We start from the raw sequence: 23,628 nt of genomic DNA on the forward strand, positions 1-23,628 counted from the left end.
TAAGTGGCTCCAGTATTTCCTTCCTATGGAGACTCATTGAGCAGGAAGTCGGTGATCAGAAAGCATCCATGTCATTTTCTAAACAGAAGCTCCAAGTGTGTGCTGAGCATTGAAGACATAATTAGACTAGTACCAGCCTTCAAGTGCCTGCTTTACAAGACAGCAGTCCCACAGCTGTGTGGTTCTGATATGATGTTAATCTCATGACTTTATCTGATGTCTCTGAGGAGGGGCTGGGTTACAAGAAATGAGCAAATTAGATTAAAATCTTAGTGCTACTACCTTTAAGGTGTGACTTTGAATATATTACTTTATACAACTTGGTTCTTAACTTTCAAAGTGGAATATTTACCATATTCTTTTAGGTAAACTAAAAGCCAATATTACCTTGGTCCTTTAGGAGAGCTGAATGAGATAATATATATAAAGCTCCCAGTACCATGGCTGTACATATAGCAGGTATTCAAGGAATATTATCTAAATGATTTGATGGATTCCAGAAGAACCACACCTGGGCTAAGCTGTTTTAAACAACTCCCTTCCTGGGCCCAGCCAGAGCTCTTAGCAGAGCTGCCTCATGAACTTTCGGTAGTCCTCCTTTACCTTCCCCCACCAAACTATTGTTCTTTTTTCACACTAAGAATATAGCCAGGTTAAGGCTGGGGAAGAGAGCTCTTTGAGGGGTTTGTCTGGAGTTGATGTGTGTGTAGAGGGGCTGGCCTAGAGCCCTGGTATTTAAAGTGTGGGCCCTATACTGAAGCACTGGTATTACCTGGGAGCTTGTATGAAACTCAAACACTCAGGCTTCATTCCAGACTTACTGAATTAAAATCGGCATTTAAACAGTATTTCCAGATGACTTGTATGCACACTAATGTTTAAAAAGTACTATCCTACAGATACATAGATAGGCTTAAGAGGGATGTGGGCTGTGTAGGTGTGTCAGAGCTGTTTGGTGAAGGCCGCACAGGTGGGGAGGAGCTGGGTGTGGGGGTTGTAGTTAAGAGCAAAGGAGGTGTTCCTCAGAGATGTAGGGGAACTCTTTGGGTGAATGAGATGTAGGAGAGCTCTTTGGGTGAATGTTGGTTATTGGTTGTTTCAGGGACCCTTCCTATAGGTTCCTCAATAATGAAGCTGTACCCTTGAGTTAGCCAGTCAGTGTCACCACACCAGCCAGAGTGACAGGTGGGCAGGGAAAAAGACTCTCTATCCTCCTTAGCCAGGGACCACAGAATGATTTAGTTTAAAATGAATATTGTATACCTGGAGAGATGTATAACCAGCAACTGGATAAACTTGCCTTGAGCTTGTGCTAGGCTAGAATCTCCCTTCCCACTACTCTTCTACCACCAACTGGTGCCTCTGCCCCCCCCCCCCCACACACACACACACAAACTGACTTCTTGGTCGTCCCTCTCCAACCTCCTTTCCTTTTGGACTGGGCCCTGGGCCTCCAGGGTCTCTTAGCATTGGCCTCCGTGCTGAGCAAAGCAGGCCTGGTGAGAGTGACTGCTGGCCCGAAGCTACGCTGGAGGTAGTGAGGGTTTGTTTTGCCCAGAGCACAGATTTCTCTCTTAAGCACTCTTAGGACTGAATCCCTGTTTGCCTTCCCAATAAAAATACTTCCTCAGCCACCCACCTAGAGCCTCTTAACAACTCTCTGTGGGAGACTTGTTTTTGTATCTCAGTGGTTAAAGGAAAGCCCCTGCTGTACTCAGCCCACCCCTGTGGCAAAGTAGGGGTTGTAGCAGCAGCAGCAGCAGCAACTAAAAGTAGTAAAAATAGAGACTGAGCCCCAGAGATGAGCCAGTTATTGTTCTAAATCCTCTTGCCAAACTACCCAGTTACCTAATATCCAGACTTCTTGTTCACCCAGGCTTCTGCCCAGGACTGACCACCCTTCATGCCTTTCTGCCTTTCACCCTCTTTTCTCCACCTTAAAAATACATTTGTGTTCCTCTCATCTCCCCTCCTTAAACTGAAGTTTCCTTGTCAAGAATCATGTCTTAATGTTTTTCTTTTCCCAACATACATTGTGCCATGCCTGCCCCTTGTGTGTTCAGTGAATATCAAGCTTTTTTTAACCTCTAGTGAGCTTACCCATGTTTAATTTCCTGTAAAAAACAGGAAAAGCACAGGAGACTGCTGTGGCTAGAGAGCTGAGCTTTAGAGATGTCTTTGTGGACAAGAAATGGGGCTTGCTAGGTGTAATGGAGGTTAGAAAGTTAGAACAGGCTGAAAAGGAGAGGAAGGGCAGGAGCAGGAAATGCCACAGAGGGGAGAAGCTGTTTAATATCAGCCTTCCTAGTCCATGGTTCATTGCTGACAAGTAGCTCTTTACTCTTCAAAGGCCAAAAGAAAGGGATCAGAGATGACAGCTCTGTGAAAGCATCCCACAGACTGCCAGACTATTACTTTGCTTTCTTGGAAAACCAACAAGTCCACAAGATTCATGGACCAGTGCAGGCCAGGCAGAGTTACTTAATTGAAATTACCAAAATCCTCAAGTGAGGTTCGAGGCCAAGATCTAGAAGAGGATTTACAAGTCAGTCTGGCCCAGACTAAACATCAGTGACCACTGACATTTTTCCTTCTTTGGGTTTCTACCATGCTCAGAGCAGGGGACCAGTCTCAAGGTCTGTCCAACCAAATGACCTTTACTGATTCCTGGGCAGCATCTCTCCTCAGTATCCTATGCTTCCTTTCTTACCTCAAGGAACTGGAATCCACACTCTGGAAGGAAATGGAAAGATATTCTGGACCACACTCCCTAAAGCTCCGTTAGCTCTGAATATTTGATTCCCTTCTTTCCCTTCTCTGGGCCCTGCCTGAGGAGCACCCCAGGTCAAAGGAAACTCAACCCAGAACCCCCAGCCCCTCCAGCTCCCTGGATTTTATAATCATTTCCCCTCTCCTATGAAAGGCCTCATCTCCAAAATCTGTGTTGTCTGAAACCGAATTAAAAAAGAAGAGAAGAGAGTTCTTCTTCTCCACTACCCACTCTCACACCATTTTCTCCTACCTCGGGCCCTGCCAACCAGTCTTTCTTTACCGTTAGGGTAAAATGTACACAACATAAAATTTACCATTTTAACCATTGTTTATCTATTTTTAAAGAAGTTTACACCTTTATCCTTTGTTCATTAATTGAAATGGTGTTTTCCTAAAGAGGTTGAAATGGGAGGAGCGGGTTGAGTGCAAGATGTGGGGCTCAAAAACCTTTTAGGTCACAAGACTTTATAGGTAACACCTGTGTCTTTAGCTGGTTCAAGATGAGGCAGGAGCCTCCTCAACATCTGGCTCAGGGGATGAGCTTAAGGGTGGGAATGAAGGGGCCAGGCCAAGCCAGGTCTCCCAGAGGAACTTCTGGCTATGGCTTCTGCCACCTGGGTCATAAGGCTTGTTCCCTAGGCCTTTATACACAGGCTTTCCTCAAGCCACAGCTGCTACAGTAGGTGTCCCTGAGTTGAAGTATTTGTCCTATATCCCAAACAAAGGCTTCTTGGTTATAGGGATTCCCTATGAGTGGGAACATGAATAATAGTAGAACATCAATCTAGAAAAACAGTTCTACCCATGAAAAAAGCAGGATTCTAAATCTTTTTAAAAATTCACTGGTCTCTTTTCTCCCCGTTTCAAAAATGAATCCAGTTCTTTGCCATCCTAGTACTAGCTGTATACCCTTTATTATTCTTTTCTCTTTGTGTTTCTAAGTAGCTATTTTTGAAAAAATAAATAATGGGAAAGGTAGTAGGAGCTGCCTCCCTGCGCCCATAGGATAACTTTGGAGCCATTTTGGCTAATTCTCCCACCCTATGTCTGAAAGCAAGGGAGACTCACTCTGTAAACTTTGCCTCCTGGCTCTGTAATTACAGTCACGGTTCCTATGGCTGACATGCTGGCACAGGCCAAGGACCAGCTGAAGCATGGTGGCCAGCTGCCTGGCAGTACTAATGCTCCATTTAGAGCCTTTTCCAAGCCTCGGTATAACAGTCTTCTCTCCTTTCATTTTTACTTGGTGGCCTCAAGTCAGGAGTATTTTATCTGGTAGGTGACACCCAGAGGAAACTATATTCTTTGAAAGAAGATTCCCCAGAGGGAACTAGGTAAATAAGGACTGGAGCAGAGCTCTCTTGGAAGATAATGGATAGATATGATGACCTGAAATTCCCTGACACACAGTGAAAAATAAAATATTAAAGATCAGCTATAGTTCTCAGTCATGACTTGAGGCATTGTGAATAAGAACAATCCTTTGGGAAAGCAGTTTGGCAATGTATATCAAGGATCTTAAAAAATGGTCATGTTTTTGACTTAGAAATTCTGCTTAATGTAGGAAATGATCCTAAATGCAAATGTATGTGGATTTCAGTGTAGCACTTTTTATTATTGTGAAATTTGCAAACAACCTAAATGTCCCAGATAAGTGAATGGTTAAAAAGTTATTGAATATCATTTCTATGGATATTATACAGCCATTAAATTGGTGGTTACAAAACTATGTAAAAATATGGAGAGTTGATTATTTTCTAATACTAATTTTTAAAAAGACAGACTATAAGATACAGTGTATTGTTTTAAAATGTTGTTCCATGTGCTTGTATTACTTTGTACTTTCTGGTTACAGGAACAAAATCCAATTCAAGCTGGTTAAAGCTACAAAGGAAACTGAACTTTAAGGACACTAGGGTTTCTTATAGTGTCTAGGGTCAGGCATGTAAGGCAAGTCTTAGAAGAGTAAGGTAAGCTCTACCAGAGCCTAAAACCTAGGGAACACTTTTCTCTATCTCTTGTGTTTGCTTCTTTCTGAACATCAGCTTTATTCTCATCTCCAAGCCCAGTGGCTTTCTCTGCTATCTAATCCACAGTCTTCAGCTTCATATCTCCCTTCAGTCCCACTTCCCAATTCTGGGGAGACTCTGATTGGCTCCACCTGGTCCAATCAGGGTTGGGACCGCATAGAACCAACATGGTACCTGGAGGCCTACTGCTGACCATGAGGACAGGAGTAGCACTAACTCCCAGAGAGAGGAAATTCCAGAGTGTTGCTACATTAGTATACACACAAGACAGAAATACACTAGAGTATGAACAGATGTCTCAACATGATGAAACTTTTAAGGTGAATTTTAAAATTTTAGCATGTATTACATTATAATAGACCTATTAAACTTACTGTTGGTTGTTACTAAGGCCAGGGGTCAGCAGCACCCTCCTCCATTTTGGTTTTCCCAATAAGAGCCATCACAAAGATTCTAAAGCTTGGCGGTGCTTGTTTTTAGTGGTGAATTCTCTCCTAGGAACTGCTTAAGGGTATCCTCAGCTTCTTACAGGGCAATCTGAGTTCTTAAACTGTAGCATGAGCATAAGAATCCTCTTCACTTCTTTTTGGCAAACTTTGTCCCAAATGCTCTTCAGAAATGTGTTGTGCATAAAGAAAGAGTGCTTTCCTCCTTTGCATTCTGCTGTCAGCACTCAGTCCAGGACTTGAAAGAGAGTGGACACTCAGTGTGTTGACTTTATTTGAATTGAGTCATCTTTTATTTATTTATTTTTTAATTTTATTTATCTTTAGAGTGGAAGGGAAGGAGAGAGGGAGAGAAATATCAATATATGGTTGCTTCTCGTGCATCCCCTGCTAGGAACAGGCCTGCAGCCCAACTATGTGCCTTGACTGGGAATCGAACTGCGATACTCTGGTTTGCAGGCCCGTGCTCAATCCACTGAGCTACACCAGCCAGGGCCTGAATTGAGTCATCTTTTAAAGAAAAACCTAGAAGGTTGAGGAGATTTAGACTGGTGAAAGAGGCCTCCCTGAGCTAGACAGCATCCTCTGCTCCATCTCCTAAATTCAGGCTTCACAAATTTTTCTCCAACTTTTCTGTTCTTCCCCTCCTTGTAAGAGCCATTAAACATTTGGAGAGACTATCTCCCTTATGTTTCCATGACTCTCCTCTAGGTCTTCCCCCAAAGACTTTAGCTCTGTAAGAAGTCTTTGTTCTTTCCTATAAGTGGTATCTCTAGGGTCTTAATATGTCCCAAAAGGATGTAAGTCCTGGCCAATTGCCTGGCACTGCAGGCAGTTCCTGGAGAGATCCTGAAGGAGAGATGGGGAAATAAAAGTGGTAGCTGGTTAACAAGTGCACTCAGGAAATGGGACTCAAGACTTTGGGTCATACCACAAAGCTGTTACTGTCCTAATGATTTTCATGTTGAGGTGTGGAGTCAGAAACAGATGGCAATGTCTTAAAAGATGAGTGAAAAGCCATCTACAGGAAAGTAGAGAGGTCTAACCAATGCCTGGATTGCTACTGAATATTTTTGGACAGGAGATTAAGTTCTGTCCAGCTATGGACATTGGACATAAAGACATTGTATATCGACTTCTGGCCAAGATGGAGGCATAGGTGGGAACACTGTGAGTCCTCACACAACCATATTTTTTTAAATATATTATATTGATTATGCCATTACAGTTGTCCCATTTCCCCCCCTTTATTCCCCTCCACCCTGCAAACCCCCTCCTCCACCATTCCCCCCCTTTAGTTTATGACCATGTGTCTCAAGTTCTTTAGATTCTATATTTCCCCTACTATTCTTGCCCTCCCCCCATCTATTTTCTACCTATCATCTATGCTACTTATTTTCTGTACCTTCTCCCCTCTTCCCCTCCTCCCACTCCCCTGTTGCTAACCCTCCATGTGATCTTCATTTCTATGGTTCTGCTCCAGATCTAGCTGTCCTCTTAGTTTGCTTTTGTTTTAGGTGTGGTTGTTAATAACTGAGTTTGCTCTCCTTTCACTGTTCATATTTTTTATCTTCTTTTTCTTGGATAAGTCCCTTTAACATTTCATATAATAAGGGCTTGGTGATGATGAACTCCTTGAACTTGACCTTATCTGAGAAGCACTTTATCTGCCCTTCCATTCTAAATGAAAGCTTTGCTGGATAGAGCAATCTTGGTTGTAGGTCTTTGGATTCCATGACTTGGAATACCTCTTTCCAGCACCTTCTTGCCTGTAAGGTCTCTTTTGAGAAATCCGCTGACAGTCTGATGGGAACTCCTTTGTAGGTGACTGTCCCCTTATCTCTTGCTGCTTCTAGGATTCTCTCCTTCATTTTAATCTTGGCTAATGTAATTTTGATGTGCCTTGGTGTGTTCCTTCTTGGGTCCACCTTCTTTGGAGCTCTCTGAGCTTCCTGGACTTCCTGGAATTCTATTTCCTTTGCCAGATTGGGGAAGTTCTCCTTTATTATTTGTTCAAATAAGTGTTCCACTCATGGGTGTTCCTCTTCCCCTTCTGGTACCCCTATAATTCGGATGTTGGAATGTTTAAACATGTCCTGGAGGTTCTTAAGCCTCTCCTCATTTTTTTGAATTCTTGTTTATTCTTATTTTTCTGTTTGGTCATTTTGTTCTTCCTTCTGGTCCACTCCCTTGATTTGAGTACCAGTTTCCTTTCCATCACTATTGGTTTCCTGTGCATTCCTCTTAATTTCAATTAGTTTAGCCTTCATTTGTTCCTCTAATTTGTGGCTAAAATCAACCAGTTCTGTGAGCATCCTGGTCACCAGTGTTTTGAACTGTGCATCTCAGAGTTTGGCTATTTCTTTGTCACTTACAATTATGGGCTCTGGGGCTTTGAGTTCTTCTTGAGTCATATTTTGGGCTGTTCACGCCTGTTACGCATGAGGGGCAGAGCCTTAGGTGTTAGCCAGGGCAGGGCCACCCAGGTTGCTGGTTTGTGATGCTGTATGTGGGGGCGGGGTCAAAGGGAGGCAATAGCAGTTCCCTCTGCTACTTCCCGCCGCTGGGGCCTGCGAGGTCTGTCTCACTGCTTCCTCCTTTGCTTGTTTATCTGCACGTGCAAATGTATGATCTTGGTCAGCCTGCCGCCTTGTGCCCTCAGTGGGTCCACCCGTTGCTACTCCACACCTGAGATCTGCCCATGGCTGCTTGCGCACCTGGGTCGTGCACCTGGGTCAGTCCAGTGGCTCTTTCCTGCCCACCCTCGCTCCCCTGCTGGCTCTGCCCCTCTTACCAGTCTGGCTGAAGGGTTCATTGTTGTCGGACCTCTGTATAGTTCAATTTTCTGTGTTTTGGCTGCATTTTTTGTTACTAAAACTTTGTTGTCTTTAAACTTGGTTGTGCGAGAAGGCACAATGTTTCCACCTACGCCTCCATCTTGTCGGAAGTCCTCTCATACAACCAAATTTAAGGACAATGAAGATTTAGAAACAAAAACACAACCAGAATAGACAGAAAATTGAATTGTACCAAAGTCCAACAACAACAAACCATTCATCCAGACTGGTAAGAGGGGCAGAGTTGGCAGCCAGTGGAGAGGGGTCGTGGCAGGAAAAAGTGGTGGTTGGCAGACCCAGGCATGGGGAGGAAACAAGCAAACCCAGTGAGGTTCACAAGGCAGTTGGCCGACCTCGGAAACACATTCACGTGCAGATAAACCAGGCAAAAAAAGGGGCAGTGAGACAGACCGCAAAACCCAGGGCCCCAGTGATGGGAAATAAAGCCTAAAAGCACCAATTGAAAAAACTTGGAGGGTTGAGGTGCCTGCCAGGAGAGATTCCCAGCCTCACAGGAGAGTTCGTTGGAGAGACCCATGGGGTACTAGAACATACACAAGCCCACCCACCCAGGAACCAGCACCAGAAGGGCCGAGTTTGCTTGTGGGAAGTGGCAGAGGGGACTGAAATCCAGGGGACAGTGGAGCAAGCACCATTGTTCTCTTTCTGACCCCACCCCCCACATACAGCATTATAACCCAGTGAGTAAGTTACCCTGCCCTGGTGAACACCTAAGGCTCCGCCCCTCATACATAACAGCCATGACCAGACCAAAAAAATATGGCTCAAACAAAAGAACAAATCAAAGCCCCAGAGCCAATACTTTTAAGCGACCAAGAGATAGCCAACTTATCAGATGCAAAGTTCAAAACACTGGTGATCAGGATGCTCACAGAACTGGTTGATTTTAGTCACAAATTAGATGAAAAAATGAAGGCTACACTAAGTGAAATGAAGGAAAATGCACAGAGAACCAATAGTGATGGAAAGAAAACTGGGACTCATATCAATGGAGTGGACCAGAAGGAAGAAAGAAACAACCAAACAGAAAAGAATGAAGAAACGAGAACTCAAAAAAATGAGGAGAGGCTTAGGAACCTCCAGGACATCTTTAAATGTTCCAACATCCAAATTATAGGGGTACCAGAAGGGGAAGAGGAACACCCATGAGTGGAACACTTATTTGAACAAATAATAAAGGAGAACTTCCCCAATCTGGCAAAGGAAATAGACTTCCAGGAAGTCCAGGAAGCTCAGAGAGTCCCAAAGGAGTTGGACCCAAGGAGGAACACACCGAGGCACATCAAAATTACATTAGCCAAGATAACAATGAAGGAGAGAATCCTAGAAGCAGCAAGAGATAAGGGGACAGTCACCTACAAAGGAGTTCCCATCAGACTGTCAGCGGATTTCTCAAAAGAGACCTTACAGGCAAGAAGGTGCTGGAAAGAAGTATTCCAAGTCATGAAAGGCAAGGACCTACATCCAAGATTGCTCTATCCAGCAAAGCTTTCATTTAGAATGGAAGGGCAGATAAAGTGCTTCTCAGATAAGGTCAAGTTCAAGGAGTTCATCATCACCAAGCCCTTATTATATGAAATGTTAAAGGGACTTATCCAAGAAAAAGAAAATAAAAAATATGAACAGTGAAAGGAGAGCAAACTCAGTTATTAACAACCACACCTAAAACAAAAGCAAACCAAGCAGACAGCTAGATAAGGGGCAGATCCACAGAAATGGAGATCACATGGAGGGTTAGCAACAGGGGAGTGGGAGGAGGAGAAGGGGGGAGAAGGTACAGAGAATAAGTAGCATAGACGGTGAGGAGTAAATAGACAGGGGGAGGGCAAGAGTAGTGTGGGAAATGTAGGAGCTAAAGAACTTATGACACATGGACATGAACTAAAGGGGGGAATGGGGGGAGGGTATGTGCAGGGTGGAGGGGAATGAAGGGGGGGAATGGGACAACTGTAATGGTATAATTAATAAAATGTATTTTTTTAAAAGACATTGTATATTCCCCTAAAATATGATATCTAAACATGCTTATCTCCTGCTGAAAGATGTTTTGAGAGAGTGGCATTACCCTGAACAGGGGGACCACAGCCCCAGATAGTTTCTGAGTTCACTTCTGGACAATTTGTAACAGATAGAGTTGGTCTTTGATACTGTATCATGCTGCACTCACCTGTCAGAGAGTGGTCTCAGGTCCAGGTCTTCCCTGCTTTTCTGTTTCCTTATCAGCACTGTCTTCCTGGCCCTGTTCCTGCACTAAGTCTGTTGTGCTCCTGGCTTTTATCCAGGGAAACTGAACAGGGTATAGACAGGACTCTATTCTAGAAGTAGCCTTCCAGCATTTCACAGCTCAGAACTGCCTCTGCCAACTCCCTCCTAAAACCAGAGGAAATTCATGTGTGTTCAGCAAAGAAAGGTTAGATAATGTTTGTATAAGCACTGTGCATCTTTATAGTTCATTCTAAATCTACTTGAATTTTTATAATCATGGGAATTAGTGCCTGGAGGCTAGGACACAGGTTGCTTTTCTTGTGGGGAAAACATTAAAATTGAATCATGTCTTTCTCCTGTCTCATCCATACTCAGTCCACAAGACAAAGGCAGAAGTGTTCAGCACCACGGAGAGCACCTTCCCTTCTGGAGATGAGATCAAGGGTGGGTGAAAGATCAGAATTTGTAGCTGGGAGCTCTGATGTCCTTCCACTCCTGTCCAGCTACCAAGTATCCCTCTTTTCCCATCTGTAGTATTCAACCCCTTCCTTTACCTAACTGGAATTTTAGGAATGAATTCCTTTAACTTTCCACTCATCTTTCTGCCTCCATGATATCTGCATACCCCACCCATATTTACCTCCTTTGCATTTTGGTAAGAAACCTTCATCCTCTGGCCCAAGGTTCTGGTTCTATCTCCTCTGGACTCCTCAAAGACCATTTCTCATCGATCCTCTTTTCTACCCAGATTCCTTCCCCTCAGTCTAGTACAGTGGTGTTCCCTAGCTCCAAAAAATGCTACAACTCCAAATCATCCTCTGGCTGTTATTCATTCTCATTTCTTCACTTCTGAGTCTAGCTCCTTGAAAGAATAACCTGTGTTCCATTTCTACTTCCTTATCTCCTATTTCCTTCTAAATCCTCTGTAATCTAGGCTCTGTTTCCTACAGACCCTAGGAATTAAAATTGAGTTTGCTGAGGCCACCTATGACTTCCTTATTTCTATATATTGTTTTTATTTAATGGATCCATCTGTTTAACACTGTTTTTCTTCCACCTTGAAACTATGAAAATGGCTTTCTAGATCTTTTCCTACATTTCATCTTTCTGCTTCTACTCAGCCTCCTTTTTACATCATGCCCTAAACTTGGATATGTCCCAGGGTCCCATCCTTGGTTCTTGACTTTTAAAACTCTCCTCAGTCTGAGATGACTTACTATCCTCTGTGGCTTCCATCACCACCAGCCCATACCTCTTTCCTAAGATCCAAAACTTAAAATGCTACTAATGATGTCAAGCAGGTGTCCAAAAGACACTTCAAAACACAACATGTCTCAAACTGAACTCATCTGGCTTTTCCTGGCAGTGTAGCTGTGCCCTCTCCTTCATTATCTGTCTTACTATGTAGTATCCTTTTCCTAATTAATACAGACAACAAACTAGGAATTTCTAGACTCCTCCTCTTTCATTTTGTCTCTAGAGCCTTCCAATTCTACTCTTTTTAACATCCTCCTTTCTTTCATTTTATCTTCTGCTTCTGCTTAGTGCTGTCTTTTGCTGGCACCGTTGCAATAGTTTCCTAATTATCCTTTCCTCCAGTCTAATTCTCCTGTCATCCATCTTCTACATGGCCCTCAGAGGGTCCTTACACACCTCAAATCTGATCATGTTACTCTCCTGCTTAAGGCTTCATTGATTCCCCATTGTCTTCTGAGCAAAGAACAAAATCAAGGCCCATCTTCTGCCACCATCTGAGTCCTCCTGATCCTATGACTTTATTTCCTGCAACTTTTCATCATACCTTCTAGGTTTCAACTATAACAAAATACTGACTTATCCTTGAATGTGCAATGTTAGTTTTACACTTCTGAGCCTTTGCAGATTTTTCCTGAATGTGGTTTCTCCTTCCTCTTAAGCCAACTGGTGAACTAATGTTTTGAGATTTTTTAAGGTGGCTTCCTCTGTGAAGTTTTCTGATCATCTTCCCTTCATCACTTCCCCCTCTACTTTTCTATGGCACTTGTTACCTTTAATTACTGGAAGCTCCTTAAGTATGGGCCTATTTTCTGTTTTTCTTTATGATCCCCAGGCTTGCCATTGTTACATAAGTGAGGGAAAATTGAAGCATAGTGGAGTAAGGAGAGAGAGGAGTCAGAATGTCTCAGTGGTCAGGTCCCCCTCACCCTGTGGAGAGAACACCTTTTCACAGATACCTCCCCACATAAGCGAGGCCCCAACCTGTGTGGTGCCAGGGCTACAGCTGTGAGCCGGTCACTCACAGGGCATACTATCTGTGATTGTGCAGGCCTCAGAGAACCTGTACTAGTAATAACTTCATAGCTAGCACGTATATAGTGCTCAGTATATGCTATACTAAGTACTATATTACCTGCTTCCATATATTAACTCATGTTAGTCTCGCAAGAACCTGTGACATGGGTATTAGTATTAGTCCCATTTTAAAGCTGAGGAAACTGAAGCCAAGATCACACAGCTAGTAAATGGAAGAGCTGGGATTTATAAAGGGAACGGGTTGATAAGTTGACGATTGTGGAAGCTTCTGATAGTTACCCTGGATTTCACTATATTGGTTTCTCTACTTTTTGTGTAAGTTTAATAATTTCTATAATAAAACATTTTTTAAAGTCCAGATTGGATTAAATTGGATTGAAGCCAGATTTTTTTAAAAGCAACAGAACCCTTTCTCCAACTGAAAATATTTCGGAAAGGCTGATATGTAAATGAAATAAAAGTAGTTCTACTGTGGTTTCAGAGAAGCCAGACTCCCTCCTATGCTCCCTTCTTGTTCTCAACCCCTCCCAAGGCTCAGGGTTCAGGGAACACAGTTTAATGAAAATCAGTGGACCGAACTAAGTTTAAGGATTCTTCTGGCACTTTTGCCTTCCTCTCATTATGTTGGCTCTGCACTGGCCATTAGCCTATATATCCTGTCCCAGAAACAGTAAGACAGGGCTATTAATCATTTCTGTAGCCAGTGGAGAATTTAAAGGGTTGCAGAAACATGGGCTGCTATTAGAGATGAATTTCAATGTCTGTCTCTGCTGAGTGTTTATTAATAATCTTGCTAATCCCCACTCTAGTTCCCGGATCTAACTCCTATCAGATGTCCTTGGGGGCATTTTAAATTCTCCCTGATTTCTTGGAGCCAGATGCTTCCTTCTGCCTGGATTCCTCTCTGATACTTATATTCATGAATATTTCACATTTAAGCTCCCTGATTACATTTCCATGTGATGATCATAGTGCATTGGCTGCGTTTCTCAGGAAAGACATACAGGAAGTCCACAGTAAAGGCTTGAGTTTTCAGGCACAGTGCCAGAGATCTTTGTTCTTGCCATTGAGATGGCCTTTTATCACGGACAGTGACGGGGAGATGCTGAATGGTTGGCTTTGCATGTGACCTCTTAGTCTAGGGTTTTGCACCCTGACTCATGACCCAAAAGGACTGGCAGTTTCACTCAGGGATCAGATGACACCAGGACCTTCCCAGTGCCTTTAAGGACCACATGTGGGTCCCTGTGACCAGAGTTGCTCAACAGCTTCCCAGCCCCCAGGCAGGCCCCATCCTTCCTGCACAGCCTCCCTCCAATGTTACCATTGCAGCCAAGTACCTCCAGCCTGAGAGAAGAAACTGATGAACTCATCTGTACTGAGAGGGAAAAAGTTAGCCCCAAATGCCGGAGGGCTTGTGTTTAAAAGTCAGCCCAGGGAAAGGACAGCGAGGCTTAGAACTCTCATGGGATGGATGGGGTGGAGAGTTATGCAGGAGATGCGTGATTGGAAGGCCGTAGACTTCGAAGTCACCAGTGTAAAAGTGTTAATCCAAAGTGTAGGACATATCAGGGTTCCCCAAAGGGAGCGAGGGGGGCTGAGGTGAGGACCCTGTAAAGGAAACAGGGCTGTGGGATAGGACTGTGGGATGAGACAGAAATGAGTGTTCCCAAAGCCAGTGAAGGAAACCATTCCTAAATGGGTGTGGTACGTATGACATGTGACAAATGCTGCAGAAAAAGCAATGTGACTGAGGAAATTGGGAAGGTGGTAATGCTTCCCTGGTAGGGTCCCACAGTTACTTTTCTGGGATTTACCCTTCGGAAGCCTCAGGCTGCTTTTGGAGTGAGCCCTCCCTGTGGCCTAAGGGGAAAGCCAGAGCCCAGCTCTCAGGTCTCCATGTCTCCTACAGGTAGCACTTATGAAGCTGTTTTGGCTCCAGAGAACCATGTAAGGCCCACTGGAGGCCTGCTTCTGCAAGGCTTCAAGGGACAGGTACTGTCAGTAAGGAGTCTCCCAAGGAGGAGCTAATCCAAAGAGGCAGAGGATAAAGGATTGGAAAGGTTTATGGCATGGGAAGTTACCACTGCAGCACCCAACCCTTTTAAGCAGAGCCTCCTACTGTTTGCCATTAACCACAGCTAAGGGTTGGGGATCAGAGCAGAGGACAGAAGCCTGGGTTCTACCCTCTGGAACTTATAAACAACTTTGGCAACACAGCTCCCTACCCAGGGCCTTGCACTCTGGGTGGCCTGAGAGAACACAAATAAGGCCAGTATTTTCCTCCCAAACATTCTAGACTTTTCCCTTTCCCTTTAGTAACAAGCCTGTTTTCATTTCTGCTGCCTCATTCTAAAGGGAACAAAAGCCACCATAATTGTTATACATCTTTCCCTTGCTGAGTCACCAGCCGCCACTCAGATCTCTGAGCCTATCTCTGTGGGACCAGTCCTGGAGCATTCTACCTGCTTGTCTGCTCTCTGCATCCCCAGAGGCAGAACAGGCACAGCCTTGGATCCACCCTGCAGCACCTGACCCTTTCTGAGCAGAGCAGTCCTCAAACTCTGGTCCTAGGTAGACACTTTGGATGGCAGCACTCATATCAATGGGTCATCAGTTTCTCGTGGAGAATGTGAATAACTCCAGCCCTTTCCAGCTGACTGAAGCTGGGTAGTCCAGGGCCCTGGATCTTGTAGCATAGGTTTATGGTATTTTGAAGGGATAATCTAATGAGGCTAGATTAAGGAGCAAGCAGCACAGGACTAACTGGCCACTGGCTGATTTGTCATTATTTGTCTTCTTACCAACCATATTCAGTCAAACTTTCAGGCCTTACCAAAAGACACTTTTTAGAACTCATCTGTGAAGTAAAGGAGTCCATGAGAACTCTTTTTTGTCCAGTATCCGCAGCTGTGAAGTATGACCTGGCTTGGCCAGTCAGTTCTCTGGATCTTGTGAAGGGACCTGTCCAGTGCTAGTGGAAACAAAGAGAAGGCCTATCTTAGGAGCACCAACTCTGACCTAATGCAGACTTAAACTCACAGGAACCTAGAAAGACCTTTCCAAACAAGAGCACGGGAAGGGCCCAGAGGAGCAGGAAACGTGAATGGGAGGTTGGAGAAGGAGGTCCTGTGTGGGTTTAAAGAATTGCAATGGGCTTTCTAGGGGAGGCTGAATTACACAAGGCTCTGAAGGCAGACACCTAGGTGAGTGCAAGTGAGGCCACAATCCTTGCCTCTTCTACCCAGTGCAGAGTCTTCCTCTCAAGGTGGATGGATCTGCCTCTCCCTCCCTGAATCTCCCTCCCTGAATCTCCCGCCTGCTGCCAGGAGCAATTGCCCTCAGACGCCCAGGGTATATATAAGTGGGAAGGCCAGTTTCAGGGACGAGAGCAGCCCCCTGTGTTCACTTCCTAACAACTCCCTATCTCTCTGCTTTCTCCCTGCCAGGACCCAGCTGCCAGCTCCATCTCAGACGGGGACTGTGATGGCCGGGAGGGTGAGTCAGTAGCCATGAATTACAAACCATCCCCGCTCCAAGTAAAGCTGGGTGAGTGGGTCTGGCGGGTAAGAGAGATGTGGGGAGTGGACAAGGTACTCTGGGCTGGGTCTGCAGTGAGGTGCCACAGATAAACCAACTCAGGCTTACTGATTTCAAGACTCAAGCCACCAAGTCATTGGCACTGCCAGGTACCTTGTCTCCTGAAAGGCAACAAAGGAACTTACAGTTCTCTGCAGGACCCAAAACTCCAGGAGGCATCTCTGAGACCAAGACGGCTCCAGTTATTCCAGGGGATAGCTGCAGAGATAAAAGCATGGAACCCCAGAGAGAGGGTTGGAAGTCCCATTAAATACTGAACCAGGCTGAGAAGAAGTTTCCTTAGAGGTGGGGTGTCAGTTGCTATGTCTGAGGGTCAGAAAGAAATGAGGATTCCAAAGCCCAGAAGCTGAGCCCTCTCCACATTCCTTCCTCAGCTCATCTGGAGATCGCAGGGACTGACTGGCTCCTGTTTGGGGGGATTTTTCCTTCCTTGTTGTTTATTTAGTAAACTCAAATAGTTTCCCCCTTTCCAGGGTCACTTTTCCCTTGGGGTTTTTCTCATGTCCACTCTGAAGTCAGTTTACGCTACATCCTTCTCTTTGAAGTCACTCAGCTCCCAGCCACCGCCCATAGCTCCTGCAGCTGCTGTTCCCACTTCACCCTAGACCGAACGCCACCCCTCTCTCATCGGGGACTAGAGTTTCACTCATCCAGGCCATGTCGTATAATAGGCTTTTACCAAAGATTTGGTTTTGTGAAGAGGAATTACAACACAGTACATCCAGGAAAGAGTTTATAATTAAATACAAGTCACTGCTATCCTTCGAAACTCCTCCACCATCCCTTTCTCCTCAGGCTCTAGCTGCCCCCCATGGCGGACCCCTCAGCAGAGCCCTTACCCATCTGTGCTAAAACCTTCTCCCACTGCCAGTGCCAGGACTCCTTTTCACGTAGTTTTGTTCTTTAAATTTTTTTAACCTTGCTTCTCTCGTTTCAGACCCTACATAGAGAACCCCTCAGACTGTTTTTCTAAACAAGAGTGCAGTTCTCTCAGTGGAATTTGTTCATTTTCCAAAGACACCAAACTCACACTGCAGCGAGTTTTATATATTGTTTAATTTAAGAATATAGGTATTTTAACAAGTATAACTTCTTTTACTCTCTCCATCACGTTCTCCTCCCAAGATAATCATTCCAAGCTTTTTAAAGTTTCTTTTTTAGTTCTATTTTGTATTTTAACATTATCTGAAACTTTTTTGTTTTTGTTTTTCAATTAATGTCCTGGAGCCCCTTCCAATGTCAGTAATAATTATTTCATATAATAATTATTTCAATAATTATTTCATTCTTTTAAATGGCTGCATAGTAGACTGTAGTTTGGTTTTGCCAGTATATTGTTTTCATTTTTTGCTTCTAAACAATTCCAACATGCTTTTAAAATAACACCTTTTTCCCCCTTTGCATCAGATTACCACCAAAGCTCCTCATTTAAATTCACCACCTTGTCCGAAAAATCACCACCATTTTAAGGCAAATTGCACCCCCTAGAGGATTGGAGTGGTAATGGTAGCGGCTGCCTGAGGAAAAGAGGCAAGGGGGAAAAGCTGGAGTCTGATGAGCAGTGGCAAAGAAAGAGGGTCGGTGACTGAGAGATGGGAGACTAAAAGACACAGCAGTCAGGGGAAACTCCAGAGTCACAGCAGCTGGAAACGCCCAGCCATCCTTCCTCTGTGGAGCCTGTGCTTATCTTACAACAGCTTTCCCCTGGCATCCCTCTCTGCCAAATAGCCCCTTATCCTCCATTTGAGCTTTGCTTGAGATGAGTAGGAAAGGGTCGACAGGCCTCCTCCAGAGCCCACGCAGCTACTGGTAACTGTGCCACACACCAGACAGTAGGCCACTGGGTGGCCAGCCCCAGAATCTGGTAGGCACCGGAGCCTCGGAGAACAGAGAGGCCGGCGGAGGAGTCAGGCTCCCATGGCCTCTTGCCCCTGACCCTGCCAGCCCCAGCCTGCCTCTCCCACTCCACAACCTTCGGTGGCTCTCTTTCATTCCGCATTAATCCCAAACTCCTCTGTCTGGCATTTAAGGTCATGCCCTGGGTTTGTAATCAGAGCTAGTGCCCAGTCCCTTAGCACAGGACCTGGGACTGGTGAGACAGATGTTAATAAATAAATGTATCCTACTTTTTCAACTTATCTTCCTTCCATCTGCACCCCTCTACCCCATCCAGATCCACACTTACTATGCTCACTTCTAAATGCATTTTTTGTATATTCTATCCCACCTTCTTAGAATGCCCTGTTCTCTCTACCTCTCAAGGTACCATCTGCAGGAAGGCCTGACTATTCCATCCTTCTGCTGCATCCTTCTCTGCCTCTATCCTTTCTCTGGCATCAAGCACACACTTACTGATGCTCCACATGGGAGTACAGCTCCTGGAGGACAGGGGTCAGCCTCCTTCCGTTGTCCTCCACTGTCTGTCTTGGGTTGTACAGGACCAAGTACTCTTTCCACCAAACAGTAGGGCCTGGAATTGGGATCCCTGCCACAGTTCCTAGAGAAGCAAAGGGTTTCCCAGTGGAGGCCCAGCCCAGGCTGTCCCAAGCAGTAAGGTAGGGTGGCCCTGGAGGCAGGACACAGCTTCCTTCCATTGTTCCCCTGCAGAGAAGCAACGGGAGCTGGCCCGGAAGGGCTCCCTGAAGAATGGCAGTATGGGTAGCCCCGTCATGCAGCAACCCAAGAAGAACAATGTCATGGCCCGGACAAGGTAGAGGCCCCACCCCACCCAAACCGTGACAGCTAGCATGTATCTCTCCTGGTCCTGAGCCTTCCCCCCTTCCCTCCTTCCTCAGGCCTAGCTCCTCTCTGAGAGGAGAGAATCTCAACAGGGTCCAAGGGGGTGGGGGTGGGGAAGTGGTGGGGCAGGGCCCAAACCAGTCCCTTGCCAGGCTTGTGTGATCCAGTTGCCAATCCAGTCCCCCTAATTCTCCACCCAGGCTGGTCGTTCCCAATAAAGGCTATTCTTCACTTGACCAGAGCCCAGATGAGAAGCCACTGGTAGCCCTTGACACTGACAGGTGTGTACAGGGATGTTGGGGCAGCTGGGCAAGCCACAGGAATCTGTATGAACATGGAGTAGACTGTGCAGGCCACAACTGTTGTATCGTCAGAATTGAGATGTTCTTTGGACAGCCAGGAGTTCTCCCAGGGAGTGGAATTTTTTACCTGGAGATGGGGAAGGGCAGAGAGAGGGAAAAGGGACTGGCACAGTCTGCCATGGTCTGGGACAATTGATCCAATGGCTGTCCTGAGAATGGGCCCTGATTCGATGCTTACTGCCCTGTCCCCTGCAAGGGAACAGCCTCACCACTGGGAACATACCTGGCTGACCAGGACTCTGGGAAACCCAACAAGCCAGGGTAATTTGAGCCTAGATGAAAAGGGGGAGGGTTGGGGGAAAGGCATAGCATCTCTATTTAGGAGGTTAAAGGTAACAGTTTATTTAGAAAGGTGGGGCTAGGGAACCTGACTTAAAACTGCATTTGCACAGCAAGCACAGTTTTTATTTAGACCATGCTGTTTATTTTGAAGTGTGGGAGAGGGGTCGGTATTGACTGATGGGGATGGGGGTGCAGGGAGTTTTCTACTTAATTTCTGGAAATCACTTCCCCTCTGTCCTCTTTCCTACATGGCTAGCGATGATGACTTTGACATGTCCAGATATTCCTCCTCTGGCTACTCCTCTGCTGAGGTGAGGCCCCACCCATCCCATCCTAGACACACCCTCCCGGGAGAAGGGATAAGACTTATGCCAAGTCACAGCCGAGGGAAGCTATGAGCAAAGCTAGGCAGAGCCCTTGTGGGAGCAGCAGGGACTTAACGGGTGCAGCCTGGGATGGCAGAGTCGGGAAAAAGGTGAGGTGGCCAGACTCTGGCCTCAAGTCAGTGGATGCTGGGGTTAGGGGTGGGACTTCAGCCTAGGGTTGAAATAGAATGCAGCATGAAAAACAGGCAACACCTTATGAAGATGGGCTTGAAATAGGGGCAGGGCCCTAATAGAGGCACGACCTGAGGTGGGAAGTTGCCCTAATTAGAATGGGATGGGGTGTGTCACAAGGAAGTGTCTGTAAAGAAAGCCAGGCCAGAACTGAATTAGTGGTGAAGCCAGGAATTTCAGAGAGGCCTGGGATGGGATGGCTCTGGGGGTTGAAGGCCTGGGAATGCCACCAGGCTGTGGTTGCTGCCTCTGGGTCACCCTGAGCCTGACCTCCCTCCCCTTTGTCTACAGCAGATCAACCAAGATTTGAACATCCAGCTGCTGAAGGATGGCTACCGGTTAGACGAGATCCCCGATGACGAGGACCTGGACCTCATTCCCCCCAAGTCCGTGAACCCCACCTGCATGTGCTGCCAGGCCACGTCCTCCACTGCCTGCCACATTCAGTAGCGGGTGGGGCTGCCACAGTCAATGGAGCCGGGCCACTGTGGGCCAGGATAGACAGGGCAGGGGCCGACCCCTCCCCAGCTCCTCTGCCTGCCCCCCGGCCCTGCGTCCCCTACAGCCACCAACCTCGTAAAAGTCATTGCTTCCTCCTATGGTAGGACGTGTACCTCTGTGTGTTCATGGAGCCGGAGAAACCAAAACCGGGTCTCTCTCCACCCCAGGGGCTGAGGAGGGAAAGGGGCTGTTTGTTCAGTTACTTGGGGGCCCAGCGCCTTGTCCACCTCCCCAAAGCTGCAGTCCAGTGGGGGAGTGGGGGGCTGGACATCAGGGAGGCCAACAGTAGTCAAGGGGGAAGAGGGATTGAAGCCAGGGGCTTGGCCCCACTCCAGTGAAGCCATGAATCCTCCGGCCTAGTAAGGAAAAGGGCTTTGAGGGAGAAAGGCCCAGGGCAGTGGGGCAGGGCCCAGTACCTTACGGCCCCCTCTAGCACCCCTGCCAGCCCGTGTACCTATTGCATTTCTCCCCTCATCCCCAGATGGGAAGCCTGGCAAAGTTGCCCAGTGGAATATTGTCCCTCACCTATCAGATCACTGCCTTCTTTCTCCACTTTGCTCTATTCACCCCTTCCTCCCTTGTTCTCTTAGTTGAAGGTAAAGTGGGTCTTAGAGACAGGCCAGAATTTGGGATGGTTGGGATGATATGATCTGTTCTCACCGGCCCCTAACCAGTTCATCTCTCTGCCAATACAGCCTCCCCCGTTCCACTCCCGCACGTCCACACACAGTTTCTATTCATTGGCCTCTGTCCCAGGCTGGAAGCAGGAAGCAAGGCAGGCCTCGAATGCCTCATTCGCATCTCAATCTAGCCTACGATTTCAGATCCTTGTCCCCAGTAGGAATTTTCAAGGAAGCAAGCTTAGGAGAACACTGTGGCCGCATGTGTGTGGTAGGGAGAGCTTGGCAGGTGTGTGTGCCTGGATCTTTCAGGGTGTGTTTCTGCCTTTCTAAATGCCTGTTTCTGTCAGAGATGGTAAGGAAGTGACTGTGTGGTCTGCTGACCATGTGAGAGGCTGTGAGTAGCGCAGGGGACTGAGAGCCCTGCACGGGGGGGTCAGAAGTCTGGGTTCTAGTCCCAGCTCTGGCACTGTCCCTGTGGTCTTCAGCAAGCCACTTGTGTTCACTGGGCTTCAACAGTAAAATGAGCAGCGTCTGAAATTATTAATGTTCTGGAGGAATTTTTCATAGGTGTATCTGTGGAGGTGTAGAGGGAGCTCTCTGTGTGTCTTTGAGTACACCTAGGGGGGCATCCTGAGTTGTATGTCCATGTGAAAGGAGAGGGGGAAGGTCTGTGGGACCTGCGTATGTCTGAGTGCATGCAGAGTTACTTGAGAATGCAGGTGTGTGTCTATGAATGTGTGTGGGGGGGTGGTATATAGTATGTATGTGGATATATATAGCGTATGTAGCTATATGAGTCAGAATGTGTGTATTACTGCTTCTGCTGCCATTGCTGGAGTGGGGAAGATGCCAGAAAAGCTGATGCTAAAAGTCGAGATGGAAGAGGATCAAGGCCCTCCCTTGGGACTGGGCAATATAGACCCGCCCCCATATGAAGAAAAATGAAAGCACAGTTAGCCTAAGACCTTTCAGGTCTGTGCCCCACAAACCACATATCCCAGGGCCAGGGTGTATACCCACCATTCTTCAATGCTGTCATCCCACAGCCCCTTCCCTGGATGCCATTCCTGGGAGGTGGGACCGGGAAGGGAGAGAGGGTAATGAGAGGAAAGAGTAAGGCTGCTAGCTTAGGAAGGGTAGCAGCGCTCCCTGCACCACCCCCAGGGGCTACCAGCTTCAAAGTGCTGAGATGCAGCTCTCCACCCTCAATTCCTCCAACCCACCCCTACCTCCTCTAGTACAGTGGCCCTGGTTACATGATGAGAAAATGCCAAAGGGAGGCAAGGACAGAGACAGTACCTGTGGGGCCCACAAGGCCCGTACCAACCCCCATCTGTGCCCATCTCTCCCACTCTGGTCAGATCCCTACGCCCTGTCATCTGGGCCCTAGAGCCAAGCCTCCTACTACTGTCACCACCACCTGGGCTCCTTGACTCACCCTTCGAGAACATGGGTGCCTCCTCTTTTCCAGACAGGACCGCCTCCGGGGCTCATTTAGACTGCTATCTTTGCCGCTGATTTCCTGACTATGGCCCTCTGGCCCTGAGGAATCAGGGAAAAGCTCCCTTTTCACAGGACATGCCTAGTTTCCTGGCAGGCAGGGGTTTCTAACTAAAGCAGTATACAAGTGGTGGGGACAGGTAGAAAGCTGGCAGCCAGCACCTTCTGGGTCTAGGAAGTGTCTTGGAGGATGAAGGGGAGGACTTGAGGCCTTAGCTTGCCCCCTGCCACCCTTCCCCCTTGTAGATACTGCCTTAACACTCCCTCTACCCTCAGCTCTGGCTGCTGCCCAGCCAGGTTTCTCCGCGCTCACTAATTTATTTCCAGGAAGGTGTGTGGAAGACATGAGCCGTGTATAATATTTTTTTTAACATTTCCATCGCAGTATTGACCATCATCCTTGATTGTGTATCGTGTAACACAAATAATGATATTAAAAGCATCAAACAAGCCAGCCTCAGCTCCCTGCCTGGGGTGTGGGCAAGGGGCATGTGGGCTGGGAAGGGGAGGAAACTGATCCTCTGAATGAACATTTCACTCTACCTCCATTCGTGGGTTCCCAGGCCAGGGCTGCCACTGACCAGCTGCATGACCCTCTGTGAATCACTTGATCCCTTAGAACCTCCATGTCTCTTCATCAAAGTGAGAAGCTTGGCCTAAATCTCCAGGGGCCTCTGAACTCTTGGAAATTGGGCTCTGTTTAGAGGTTTGAGGGAGGAAGAGGCTGGAAGTAGGGAGAGAATTGGCCTCCTCACCTCCCCAGGGCTGGGACTAAGCCAGGTGATATCATAATGGGCAGTGCCCCCCCTGGAGAGGGAAGTGGGGTGGGATAGGAGCAGGAAGGCTGTGGGAGAAGGATGT

The 23,628-nt window shown here is 46.7% G+C and overlaps 1 protein-coding gene across 8 annotated transcripts in view; it reads left to right on the forward strand.

The window, feature by feature from the left end:
• Window positions 1-23,217, forward strand: part of FAM219A (family with sequence similarity 219 member A) — a 57,251-nt gene extending 34,034 nt beyond the window's left edge. For 2 of the 8 annotated variants that reach the window (XM_037151620.2, XM_037151623.2), the window contains 5 exons: window positions 16,053-16,152; window positions 18,811-18,913; window positions 19,143-19,223; window positions 19,843-19,897; window positions 20,435-23,217. In XM_037151620.2, the coding sequence (XP_037007515.1) occupies window positions 16,053-16,152; window positions 18,811-18,913; window positions 19,143-19,223; window positions 19,843-19,897; window positions 20,435-20,593 (498 nt within the window). In that variant the 3' untranslated portion in view covers window positions 20,594-23,217. The remainder of the gene's footprint in view (window positions 1-16,052; window positions 16,153-18,810; window positions 18,914-19,142; window positions 19,224-19,842; window positions 19,898-20,434) is intronic. The other 6 variants (XM_037151621.2, XM_037151624.2, XM_037151625.2 and 3 more) reach the window with 3 other exon arrangements.
• Window positions 23,218-23,628: the final 411 nt, after the last annotated feature.

This window comes from Artibeus jamaicensis, unplaced genomic scaffold, assembly GCF_021234435.1.
Source record: "Artibeus jamaicensis isolate MK-2021 breed Jamaican fruit bat unplaced genomic scaffold, CSHL_Jam_final scaffold_1964, whole genome shotgun sequence".
Lineage (NCBI taxonomy): Eukaryota > Metazoa > Chordata > Mammalia > Chiroptera > Phyllostomidae > Artibeus > Artibeus jamaicensis.